At 45.6% G+C, this 12465-nt stretch overlaps 1 protein-coding gene across 1 annotated transcript in view; it reads left to right on the top strand.

The window, feature by feature from the left end:
* CUNH4orf45 (chromosome unknown C4orf45 homolog) overlaps positions 1-12465 on the top strand; it is an 83207-nt gene that overhangs the window by 35967 nt on the left and 34775 nt on the right. The window contains exon 2 of the mRNA XM_041658915.1: positions 2433-2665. Coding sequence (XP_041514849.1) covers positions 2433-2665 — 233 coding nt within the window. The remainder of the gene's footprint in view (positions 1-2432; positions 2666-12465) is intronic.

The following is a 12465-nucleotide window of genomic DNA, read 5'->3' as shown; positions in this document are numbered from 1 at the left end:
CAAATTAAGAACTGCAACAGATAAGAGAAGGCTCACGTCAAAAGGTCCACGAATCAGAGAGAAGATTGGGCACATGAACCAGATTTTGAACTAAACACTCTGTGCTAAGTAAAACTCCTCTTTCTCCTGGGAGGTGGCAACACTGCAGAGGTGTTATCAGATGCACAAGTAGGGTGACCTTCCCTGGCTCACACAGCCAGCTCTGGACAAAACCAGGATTAGGCTCAACACTGTGATCTTGACTGGGTGCCACTTTATGGTAGAGTGTGGATGACCCTGGGTTCTACTCTAGGCAAAACAAAACCCCTCACAACCACACTCTTTTCTCTTACAGTGCTGGGGATGAGCCCTGGCCCTTGCGCATGCTTGCTAGGTAAACACTCTGCCACTCAGCTCCACCTGCAGCCTCTTTATTAATCACGACCGAAGCTTGTGGAGACTTCTTATCTCCCTAAACCTCTCAGTGACTATGGGATACACGCAGTGACCGCTATATAAAACAAAAACAACCACCAAGAAAACCAAAACCATAATTATAAACATTTTTGCTCGCCGTTGAGCTATGCAGAGTGCCGAGCCTACTTTTGTTGACTATCTGCAAGGCAAATGTTGCAGGCACTGTTCCCAAGAACATTTGAGTGCAGCCTCCATCTGGCACAACACATCTTACTGGTCCAGCTTAAGAACTCCACTCCTCCCATTGATTGTTAGGGTTCTCATTCCTGTGATCAAACACTTGACAAGAGCAACCTAAGGGAGGCGGGGATTTAAGAAGAGAGGTCACCCATCTTGGTGGGGTAGGCATGGCTACCAAAGCTGGATACTGTTGTAGAATATTGTTTTAAGGTGTGTTTCTCTTGTTTAAGCTGGGCAACATTTGTTTTAATGATGTAAACTTGTGTTGCTTTTGTTTACGTTGCATTTGCTGAACTCTGTAAAGCTGGGATTCTTTGTCTAAAACACCTGGTGGTCTAATAAAGAGCTGAACGGTCAATATTGAGGCAGGATAGGCGGGGCTGGCAGGCAGGGAAGGAAAACTCTGAGGGTAGCAGAGCAAGGAGAGAAGGTTAGCTACTTGAGAGTGAGCCTCTCTGAACTTCACCTCAATCTTTGAATCCTGAGTTCTGTTAGAGGGGTAGAGATCTAGATAAAGTTCCCCTCAGTGGCTTTGAGAGAGCCACAGAATCCCGCGGGCTGCTGTGGCCCTTGTGTCCTAACTGCTGCTGGTAGCAGCGGAGCTGCAGCTGGGGATCAGGACAGCAGTTGCTTAAGGGACAGCCACTGACCTGGGTGAAAACCAGCAGCTTACAGTGTGTCCTCAGTAGTCTGGGGCAGACTGCAGGTTGCAAGTGCGACAGGGCCATAAAACTTCAAGGCTCCACCTTTCATGACCCACTTCCTCCCGTGAGGCTCCACCTCCCGAAAATTCCAGACTCTTCCAAAACAGCCTTTCTACCTGAGAACCGAGCATTGGAACACTTCAGTCTGTGAGGGATGTAACAGACGCATCCGACCCGTGGCCTTGCCTTCCCTAGACTCCCCAAACACCAAGCCCTTGATGAGCAGAGCCGCAGTCTTAGGCTGCAGTGCCTCCCTCCCTCCCGTAAACTGTTTCCGTGCTGATAGAAATGAAGTTCTTGGGGTCTCCACACACATCATCAGCCTCCAAGTGTAGACCTGAGTGATCTCTGCCCAGATCTGGGATTCCTGTTTGTGTCTCTCATTTCATTAATTACTTTCATTGTTTTCCATTCTGAAGGCTAATGCTAGCTACCCCTGCCTTGAGTCATCATCCACTAGAGCTGTCCCGTCTCGTCATTTTCTCGGTTTTCTAATAGCTTCTAACACATTTAGGGTATTTTCACTCACATTTAAGAAGCCGTAGATGTAAAGCAAATCCCCCCAGGTCTGAAGGCTAGCCCTTGACCGTATGTCACGGATGAGGAACTTTAGAATTGAAATGTGTCTTTCTTGAATTAATTACAAACACAGCAGCTTCGTGGGAGCATTGAAGGTCCAGCTTGGAAGGCAGCCTGGGAGTGTGGAGAGTTCGTTTGCTTGGACTCTGAACAAAGAACCAATCTTCATGAGACTCCCTTTCCCCATCTTAAATGGGGTGGGGGGGTGGCGGTTAGAGTCTACCTTTACCAGCTATTAATAAGGATTCTTTGACTTAACCCATTTGAACAGCTGATAATCCTACCTAGGAACATTAGAAAATGCCATAGTGTTTACTCCACAATTGAAATAAAGGCATCTCAGAGTTCAATCCCCAGGACCTTGCAAGCAGGGCTGAGATACCTGAAACATCTCCCACACACATATACATGAGAGGGAGAGAGGGAGGGAGGGAGGGAGGGAGGGAGAGAGAGAGAGAGAGAGAGAAAGTGTAATGTGAAGGTTATAACAAGCTTTCTTTCTGTCTCTTTAAGGTCCAGACTACATCAAAGACCACTTGCCTAAAATCCACCAGCACACCGCCTACATAGGAGAAAAGCGTCCAGCGTTAGAGAAAACTGGAGATCTCAGATATTTATTGAGATCTGCCCCAAACCGAAGCCTGCCAGCAAAATATAAACACGAGTATGTTTGTGGAATTGGCTGGGGGATACCAGAGTACAGTTTCATCAACAGATCGAGACTGGGGAGCGGCTTTCACATCAAGGTACCGCTCTTAATTTCAGTCCTCAGAGGCTCCCGTGTTCTGATTTGAGCTGATTCACTGCGAGTTTGCCTCGTAGGTAACATCAGGCCCTTAGTCATACTGAGAAGCATGTAAGCTCTGCAGGAAGAAACTGCTGGTGTTGGTGATAAACGTACTTATTAGCACCACGGCCTTTAGCCCAGTAGACGAGAGGGGAGGCACAAAGACAGTGCCACCGACAGAGCGCGTCTCTGCGCAGAGATGGGAATGTCCCGGGGTCACATGCGTGCGGGGGCATCTGCACATGTTCCCCGTGCTGCTGGCTCTGCTTGGTGAGTGGGCCGTGTCAGGGAAGAAGGTGGTGCTGAATCTCAATCTGCAAAGCAAAAAGCCACCAAGTGTCAGCTCTTGAATGTCACTGTGCTGAGCGTGCTGTGGCGGTGACCAGGGCTCTGCAGTCTAGAAGCCCTGTCTAGTTTCCTTTGGATGGTGTGGGCCGAGGCAGGTGCCCACACGGTCATCTCAAAATAGAAAGAAATGGAAGTGGCTTTAGAAGCGGGGTCTGAGAAGGCCAGTGTATTTACAGACAGGCTTTAGCACCTTCTATACGCGGGCGATACAGATAGCATCACCCAGTGGGTACGTTTCCAGATTTCCTCAAATTGTTTTTTGAAATTTGTGTGTGTGACGTGTGTATGTGGTGTGTGGGGGGGGGTGATGTGTGTGCAGTGTGATGTGTGGTGTGTGTGTTACACAGAGACTGGTCTTGGGCAGAGGCTTGAAGTCATGGTGCTTTCTGTTTACCCTTTCTTGGGCCTGCTGTCTTAACAGTAATCCTTTTCATATAGGTCCACCTATCTCTCGAAACAATCTTAAACAGCTTCCTTTTTTGCCTTATCATATTTTGTCTTCATAGTTTATTTTATTTTTTTCGATTGTTTGTTTTTCAAGACAGGGTTTCTCAGTAACTATGGAACCTGTCCTGGAACTCGCTCTGTAGACCAGACAGGCTTTGAACTTACAGAGATCTGCCTGCCCCCACACGAGGAGTCCACAGGCATTGTTAGGAGGGTTTATGAGAAATGATCAAACAAGCAAAGCCCACCAATATCAAAACTATTCAACTAATAAGACATTTTTAGAAGGATACATTATAGAAATAGTTAGCAAATATGCCTTGGAGCAAGGTGAACATTAACAAATACATTGTAACTGATAGAATGCCCCAGCCCCAGAAGACAATCTTACTGTGACTACTCCTGTCAGCAGTGAGCCACGTCTGTCTCCCCACTCCTGTAAGAGGCCTGACCAGCTCCAAGGCTTCACACATTTGCACCCCAAAGGAAGCTTGATGCCCCTCCCTGCTGCGCTATAAACAGTCTAGACAGGTGAGGCCAGCCTTTGCTCTCTTTCTAAGAGAAAAAGTTTAAGACCCGACTTTATATAGGCAATGGATAAAAATTATAAAATGAATACTTAATAACAATTGTCATTCCCCCACCCACATTCTCCAGAACTCCTAACTAGAAAGCAATAATAATTTTAAAACCTCTTATTTTTACACGGCTTCTGTCAAAGTTTTCTTTCCTTTTAATTAAAATATAATTATGTTAAGTTTCTCCCTTCCCTTTCCTCCATCCAACTCCTCGTATGTGCCCACCCCCATTCCTGGCCTCCTCCTCTTTAATCTTCGACACCTCCTTAAAGGACTTAGAGCTATATAGGAAGGAAAGCGCCTGAGAGTGATGGCGTGTGGTAACTGGAGAGGATGCACCTCCCCACGAAGCCCTTTGCTGGGGCTGCCATTCTTCCCCTCCAAATCCCAGCCCTGATTTCCTGTGCATCGAAGGTCAAACCTTAAGTCGCGACTTGGTTTCAATTCCTCGTGAACGCATTTACTTCCACCACTCAGATCATGAATTTGCATCTGGAGATATACACATCAGTTCCGCGTACACAAACCTGCTACAAAGTGTGTGAGGTGTAAGGAATCAGATTCAATGGACAGGCCTGAAATCCTAGGAGGGATTACAGCTTGGGAGGCTGAGGCAGGGGAATCATTCAAGGCCAACCTGGGCCATGTAGAGAGAAAAAAGAGAATGAGAGGGTCGAGGAAAAGAGGGGATGGAAAGAGGGAGAGGAAAGGACAGGATGGGAGGGAATACAAGGAGGGGAGGAGAGAGATGCAACAGAGGTACAGAGAGAGGTCTAGGGACAAGGAATGAGAGGAGGAGTGGTGATGTCAACTGAGGTCACCTTAGAAAGTACAAAAGGTGCCACTTAAATGAAGTCTCAGTCCACTGCCTGTTATTTCTCCAATGCCTTTTTCCCCCTGAGACTTCTCCCCCATCTATAGCCATTCTTTCCCCATCCTATTTCACATCAAAATGGCCACTTTTCAAGTCTGGCTGAGGACACTCCTCAGAGTGTAGCGTGTGATAGCTCAGAACTGCAGTTTTTACACAGACCTTCGCTGAATGTTTTTTATAGCTCCAACAGCTGTGCTTCCTAATTTGAGTTCCAGGTCTGTCTGAGACCAGCAGCTAGGATGCTCAGGCACCTGAAGGGACTCCTGCAAAAGTGCCCTGGGAAGCTGCCTTCTACCTGGAACCTCTTATTTAGAGCAAAAAGGGGCTCCACAGATCATGTGACAAATTATCTGGCTTGAGCACTGAGATAATAACCTCCGTGCCAAATGACAACCTGAACACTTAAACACTTGCCACACTGTAGAGGTCAGTGCAATAAACTCATAAGAAACCCCCGTCTCGTGTGTGTGTGTGTGTGTGTGTGTGTGTGTGTTTGTGTGTGCATGCGCGCGCACACACGTGTGTATGCGTGTGTGTGTTTGTGTGTAGTTATTTCTAGTTTATGTGTTACAGTACCATGGTAATGAATGCATATATCAGCCAGGAAAAGCCCATTACTTTTGCTGTTATTTCAGATTTAAGAGCAGTGCATTCTTCTTGTTTAAATGGATTTGGCCTCTGTCAAACTATGTATGTCATTTCTATAATAATATCTGGAGCCAAATGAAACAATGTCTATGGCATTCTAATGGCCTCTCCAGCGGTCTGCCTCCTCACCCCGGCCTTGCTTTAACCCAGACCTCAGCAAGATCAGCTGACTTCCTGATGCTCGTTTTCTGCTCCTGCACTCTGACCTCATAGCGAATTGATTTAAGTCAGTTGCTTTCCCCACAGAAATGATGTCATGTTGGACTTGGTCAGCCACTCTTCATTGGTACGATCCCCAGGACAACATTAAATCAGTTCACCACGAGATATAGTGCAACCATTGTGTTTCAAATATAGCAATCTACCTGTATATGCATATGTGAGGTGGTTAATACATTTTTTCCAGGCTTTGATAATTCTGCCCAATTTAACCACCACAAATTCTATCAGCTTGCTCTAGGTGGGGCTTCTTTTGACAGTTTAATGACATTTGAACAGACACACAGTCACCCAGTCACACAACCACACAGTCACCCAGCCACACAACCACACAACCACACAGTCACACAGTCACACAACCACACAACCACACAGTCACCCAGTCACACAACCACACAACCACACAGTCACACAACCACACAACCACACAGTCACACAGTCACACAACCACACAACCACACAGTCACATAACCACACAGTCACACAACCACACAGTCACACAGTCACACAACCACACAGCCACACAACCACACAGTCACATAACCACACAGTCACACAACCACAGTCACATAACCACACAGTCACACAACCACACAACCACACAGTCACACAACCACACAGTCACACAGTCACACAACCACACAGTCACATAACCACACAGTCACACAACCACACAGTCACACAACCACACAGTCACACAACTACACAGTAACATAACCACACAGTCACATAACCACACAGTCACACAGTCACACAACCACACAGTCACACAACCACACAGTCACACAGTCACACAACCACACAACCACACAGTCACACAACCACACAGTCACACAACCACACAGTCACACAACCACACAACCACACAGTCACACAACCACACAGTCACACAGTCACATAACCACACAGTCACCCAGTCACATAACCACACAACCACACAGCCACACAGTCACACAACCACACAACCACACAGTCACACAACCACAGAACCACACAGTCACACAGTCACACAGTCACATAACCACACAGTCACACAACCACACAGCCAGTCACAGAGTCAGAGTGAAAGTAAGATCTACAGAAGGAAGAAAAGGAAAAAGCCCAGAGGCCAAGGGTAGTCAGGACAATTTAAGAAAAGCTGATCAGGATTTATTTGGGAGCTGGGTGGCGGGCCCTCCAAAAGAGCAGAAAATAACCCACAATAGGTTGAGGTGGGGTGATCCGTGGAGACCTCGCTGGAGTCAAGTGGCAGTGAGCAACTGACCTAAGTCCTCTGTGTAGTACATCCATTGCACTGTGTGCAATCTCTGCATTTTCAAATTTCAGTAAGACGAAAATACAACTGGTAGTTTACAAAAGTAATCCATTTGGAAACAAGCATGGCTCTCTGGGTGTCATAGCAGCCAGAGGCCTGGTCTCTTGGCTAAACTGGCATGTTTCCTCACTTAAGGATGTGACTTTTGCAGACAGTGGTTGGTCAATCAAAAAATACATACCTGTTTTCTATCATTTTTTTTATTATGATGTGGAAATATGGAAAGAAAAAAGAAAAGGAAAAGAACCCTATGAACCTGTAAGGAGATTTTATTCCTTAATTATAAGGATAGCTTAAAGTACCTGGATTATTACAGGGCCTGATATAAAATCTCGAGTGTATTTCTAATGTAAGCATTAACTTTTCCACCAATAAAATTAAGCTTCTTAAAGTCAGAATTCCGCGCACTCCACGGACTTTCAGCTGACATTAGTGGATAATGACAAGAACACCAGAAACTGAGGACGGGCTGATGAGCTGGACTACGCTCTAGCAAAAGTGGTCCACAGTTAAGTCTTCGGTTTATTGTTGAAGAATTCTGCAGTTTGTACATGATCTAATATCGCAAGCACAGATGGATCAAATGCCGGGACATGTGTTTTCTAAATCTGGCTTTGATCCTCTCTTAAGGTCACTGGAGGGAAGTCCTTAAAGCATGGTAAACTTGCAGTGACGGCTTCCTCCCTGTGCCACACTAGCAGAGCCCTCAGCTATGGCGACAAAAATGCAGAGAATGTGGAGTGAACGAGACCACATTCTCTATGCTTTCCCACATTAGCATCCTGCAGGCCGTGGAACCTCAGCCAAGCAGGTTAGAAAGAAGTCATTAAAGTAGAGGGGCCTTATGCATGTGGCCCCCGCTCTGTGTTTGGATACAAAGAAAATAGTGCTGCAAATGAATGTTTCAGAACCTCCCTCGGTAGGAAGAATTCAATGGGGAGGGGGCTTTGCTCTGTGGTGTTGTGTGAGAGCCAAAATTACGTTTTAGTTACTGTTTGTTCTTAAGAGATAAATGAAACAAAAATGCCTCTAACCTGTAAGCCCCTTGTCCAAGGAGAGATACTTTCTGAAATGCTGGAGGCTGATACTACCGTGCGCGAGGGACCGCAGATATACAATGAAACCCGCTTTAAGAGTTTTCATTAATAAAGAGAAAGGAAAGTGAGGGGTGCACAGGCGTCGAACGAGACCGTGGGGCGGGCATGTCCGCTTACTTAAGGTGGCTCAGCACTGGCCTACAGAGGCTTACATGGCCACAGCATGCATACATATAGATTACGTGGCCAAGATGTGCATGTCCATAGATTATGTAGGGCGTAAGGCCCTAGGGTGACTAGGCAGTTTGCCTAATTGCCGATGGTGCACGCAGGGCCGTGGGACCCCGGAAATGCTAGCACCTAGGGCGACTAAGCATTTTGCCTGAATGCTGACGACTGTGGGACCCAGATGTGATGGAAATGACTATATTATTGTTTATGTTTCCATTCCCCTAAAACAAGTTTGTTTGGCACGACTGTACTGCGTGTGTTTGATCACATGTAGGCAGGAAATGTCAGGAGTACGCTTGCCCCTGATTGGATGTAGGAGAGAGGTATGCAGGCAGGAAGTAGGCCAGGATATATGCTCACCCGTGATGGGAGATGCAGAGGCCTGATGGGTTTGCCTTTATTAGTTGGCCTCTTCAAAATGTGACTCGTTGCCTTTTCCTGGGCACCTCGGAATGGCCCTAACCAGAACCCATCATCCCGCCCAGTATGTAATAAACGCTTGCTGCCAGTTTGGCTCAAAAATTGTGGAACTGGTTTTCTCTTGCAAATCTCAGGTTTAATAGTTGTTATTGCTGAAGTTTATAAAGTGATTACTGCCAGGCACTGTGGTCCCAAGCCGCACTCCACAGAGCTGCGAGTAGATTCTTTGGGTTTGACTTTCTACTGAGAATATCAATAGCATACAATACTCTATCCTGGTGTTTAGCACGGGGTAGATGCTGATCCAGAAATGATGAGACATGAAAACCATTTTTGTTCTCATACAGAGTCTTTGCTATTCACAGAGAGAAAAGAATTTTTAAGTGTGCGTTAGATTAGTAACCATTCTACTCCCAGCTAGTTAAATACAATTGTTTGAAAACCTTTATTTTTTTTTCCTACCTTGGAAAATACTTTTCACAATGAGGGAGTCTCTGCTCCTAGCTGTAGAGCTAATTGGACAATTATATGAAGGGAAAACTCACTTTTAACTTCAGAATCAACAGCAGTAGCAAAGTAATCAACACACCACACAATTCCAAACGTGAATACAATTGCAAATGAGGCACTTGGTTATATTTCAGAAACTACAGCAATTGCCCTTGAAGATTTGGGAAGCTCCTGGTAGCTTCAAGTGTAGAGTCTGCTCAAGTTCAAGCCCTGATGGGAATCAACAGCCGTATAGGCTACAGGGCTGACATTAGAAGACCAGTTATCAGAACTACTCCAACAAAGAAGCGTCTGGTTTTTCTCTAAAAGAAAGTTCTAGTGTATTTAAATTGAGGTATCCTATAACAGGGGGAGGGGAACAATGCCTCATCTAGACACCAAAAGCTGAGCTGTTTATTAAGTAGGGTCCCACAGACCTCAAAATGTTACAGGCTATTGCTATTGCTCTTGGTCACCCTCTAGAACCTGACCCTGAGACCCTATTGCTAAAGACAACGCAAACTTGCGTCACAGAACATGAAGAAATCAAGCTGGTCCTGATGAGGACACTTCATACCCACTGGAGAGCATTCACAGTGCTGAACGGTGCCATACATGCTACGGAAAGAGAAAAGTAGTCAGCAGTCTTACCCAGCTGTAAAACCTGCAAGCCGCCATAACAACCAAGCTGGCAGGAGATGCGGTAGGTGCAATAGTGGCACGGACGTTATGAGAGCAACCAACCACTTTCTGACTGGATTTAAGGCCAGTTACACAAGGTGGAACTCGTGTGGCACTGCTGTGGAGACCAAGACCCTGTGTCTAGGTAGGTCATAGCCCCTAGGGCAGAGCCTACGACTGTGAATCTGCTAAATGGCCAGAGAGGAAGGATTTTTATCTTCCCTCTTTTCTGCCAGCGTTATTTACTAGTATTTTCATAACACCTTAAGTTTCTTGCCTATAAAATGGAGATTATATTGGTTTTCTACTGCTACATAGCGAATAGTCACAAGTTCAGAAATGTAATGGTGCACCATGTATCTGCTTCCAGATCTACAGGTCTGAAGTCTGGGGAGACGGCATGGCTACCTTGCTGCTCAGACCTCCCAAAGCTGACATCAGAGTATCTCTGTCATCTCTTTCATGTTCATGTGGTTGTGGCAGAGTCTGCTTCGTTGTGGTTGTAGGGATGGGTGTCAGCCAGGAACCATTCTCCCGGAAAATGCCCAAATTCCTAACCACATGACTCTTTCACGCTAAGGCAACTAAGGAAATCTCCCTCAGGTCTCACGTCCCTCAGCACTGCAGCCTTTCTGTCAAGAACTTTAGTGTCTTCTAAAAACTCTGTTAGGTTAGGCTCACTAAGGCTAAATCAATCTCTCTCTCTCTGTCTCTGTCTCTCTCTCTCTCTCTCTCTCTCTCTGTGTGTGTGTGTGTGTGTGTGTGTGTGTGTAATACGGCCTTGTGCACGGTGCTAGGCAAGTCCTCCACAACACAGCTACGAGGCCTCGCTGAGTTGATTAGACTGTCCTTGAACTCACCCTGTAGCCTAACTGGGACTACAAGCCTATGCCCACCACACTGGGCAAATCCTTCTTAAATTCAAAGGATTTAGAGTCCTGATTATGTTTACAAAATCCCCCATCAGTGACACCCTGTGTGTAGATATTTGATGGACTATCTGGAAGAAAACACGTTTACCAGGAAATGAGAATTCAGGGGGCCATTGGAGCTCTGCCTACCACAGGGTTAACAGGAAAACCCTCGGAGTTTTGTTCTCTGGATTACGTGAGGTATGTGTGCATAGTGCTGGCATAGTGTTTAACACAGCAGGGCTCAACAAATGCCATCCAGGGGCTTTCATGTTTCTATCTGCCCATCATTTCCAACCACAGGACTATAGGCAGGGTAGAGCCGTGATAGAATTTGCACACCACCTTGGATACACACCAGGAAGCAGCAATTCCGGCTCTTAAGCTAACATACTCACAAAGCCCAGTGTTTACTGCGTGCTTAAAGTTGATTAATTGGTTCAGATTATTTGAAACATTGCAGTCAAACAACAATGGCAGAAACATTCAGGTTCATCTGTAACGGGGCATAGAATGCAATGTGGGTCTCTGCATTGCTCTTTCTCTTTACAAGAATAGTGCATCACAGAGGCTAAGCCTTAACCGCTGACATTTTCCAGAAAGAACTGTTTTGTTTCAGCCCTTGCACTGAATATATAATGAATACTTCAGATGCCCCATTCTTGCAAAGGCCTTTATGCCCTACTTGATTCAATAATTCCAGTCTAAAATAGGCAACATTATGCAGTTTGGTGGCTCAGTCACAACAATGCGGGTGCTTATCACAGGCTGTGGGAAGAAAGACACCTAAGGGGTTAACAGTAATATTTTGCAAATTGAGGCAAGTAGAGAACAAACACATTAGCATAACAAGAGATCGCCTGAGGGGGTACTGTGGGGGACTGAGAGCCCAGTGTTACCAAGAAGGAGGCTGGGGAAGAAAACCTTAGTGTGTACACATTCTCAAAATACATTGCATTGCATCCGGTCTACTGGTCTGCCCCTAGCGACAGAAATGGGTAACATCGGCCCTTCCAGTAAGGAAAGCTCCATCAGATACCCTGGAAAAAGCATTGTGGAAAATCCTAACAAAGCAAGTATTTCTCTGAAAAACAGTCCCCAGGTCACCTGAACACGGCAGGGCTGCACTAGAGGTAGGTGGGAAATAAAGGGGAAGTGGCCATGTCACTAGAACTAGCCTCAGACGTACACAATTAATTTAACTCAGTCTTCGCCAAAACATGCCTTTCGCTCACAGTGGCTAGCTTGCATTTCCTTTTTACTAATCCCTAGACTTGTTGAAACATGGTTTCATAGGAAATGTTTAATTTTGACCTATAATTATATTTGTTAACGGAAAATAATTTTCCCCAAAACATTATATATTTGTGGGTTGTATGAAAATGTTAGAATTTTGTTTATTTATCTGTAGTTCTGGGATAAAATGTAGGACCTTGTGTCTATCAGGCAAGTGCTCTACCCTTGAGTGACATCCCCAGGGGACTAATCTCTAGATCAATATTTTCCTTATTATGAATAATGGGCCAATATAAATGTTTATATGATTGTGAATTCATTAGGT

Source organism: Microtus oregoni, unplaced genomic scaffold, assembly GCF_018167655.1.
Source record: "Microtus oregoni isolate MIOR12 unplaced genomic scaffold, Mior012 000010F_ref0000083, whole genome shotgun sequence".
NCBI classification, from domain to species: Eukaryota; Metazoa; Chordata; class Mammalia; order Rodentia; family Cricetidae; genus Microtus; species Microtus oregoni.
The sequence above is the reverse complement of the archived record's forward strand: the minus strand, read 5'-3'. Positions and strand labels throughout refer to the sequence as shown.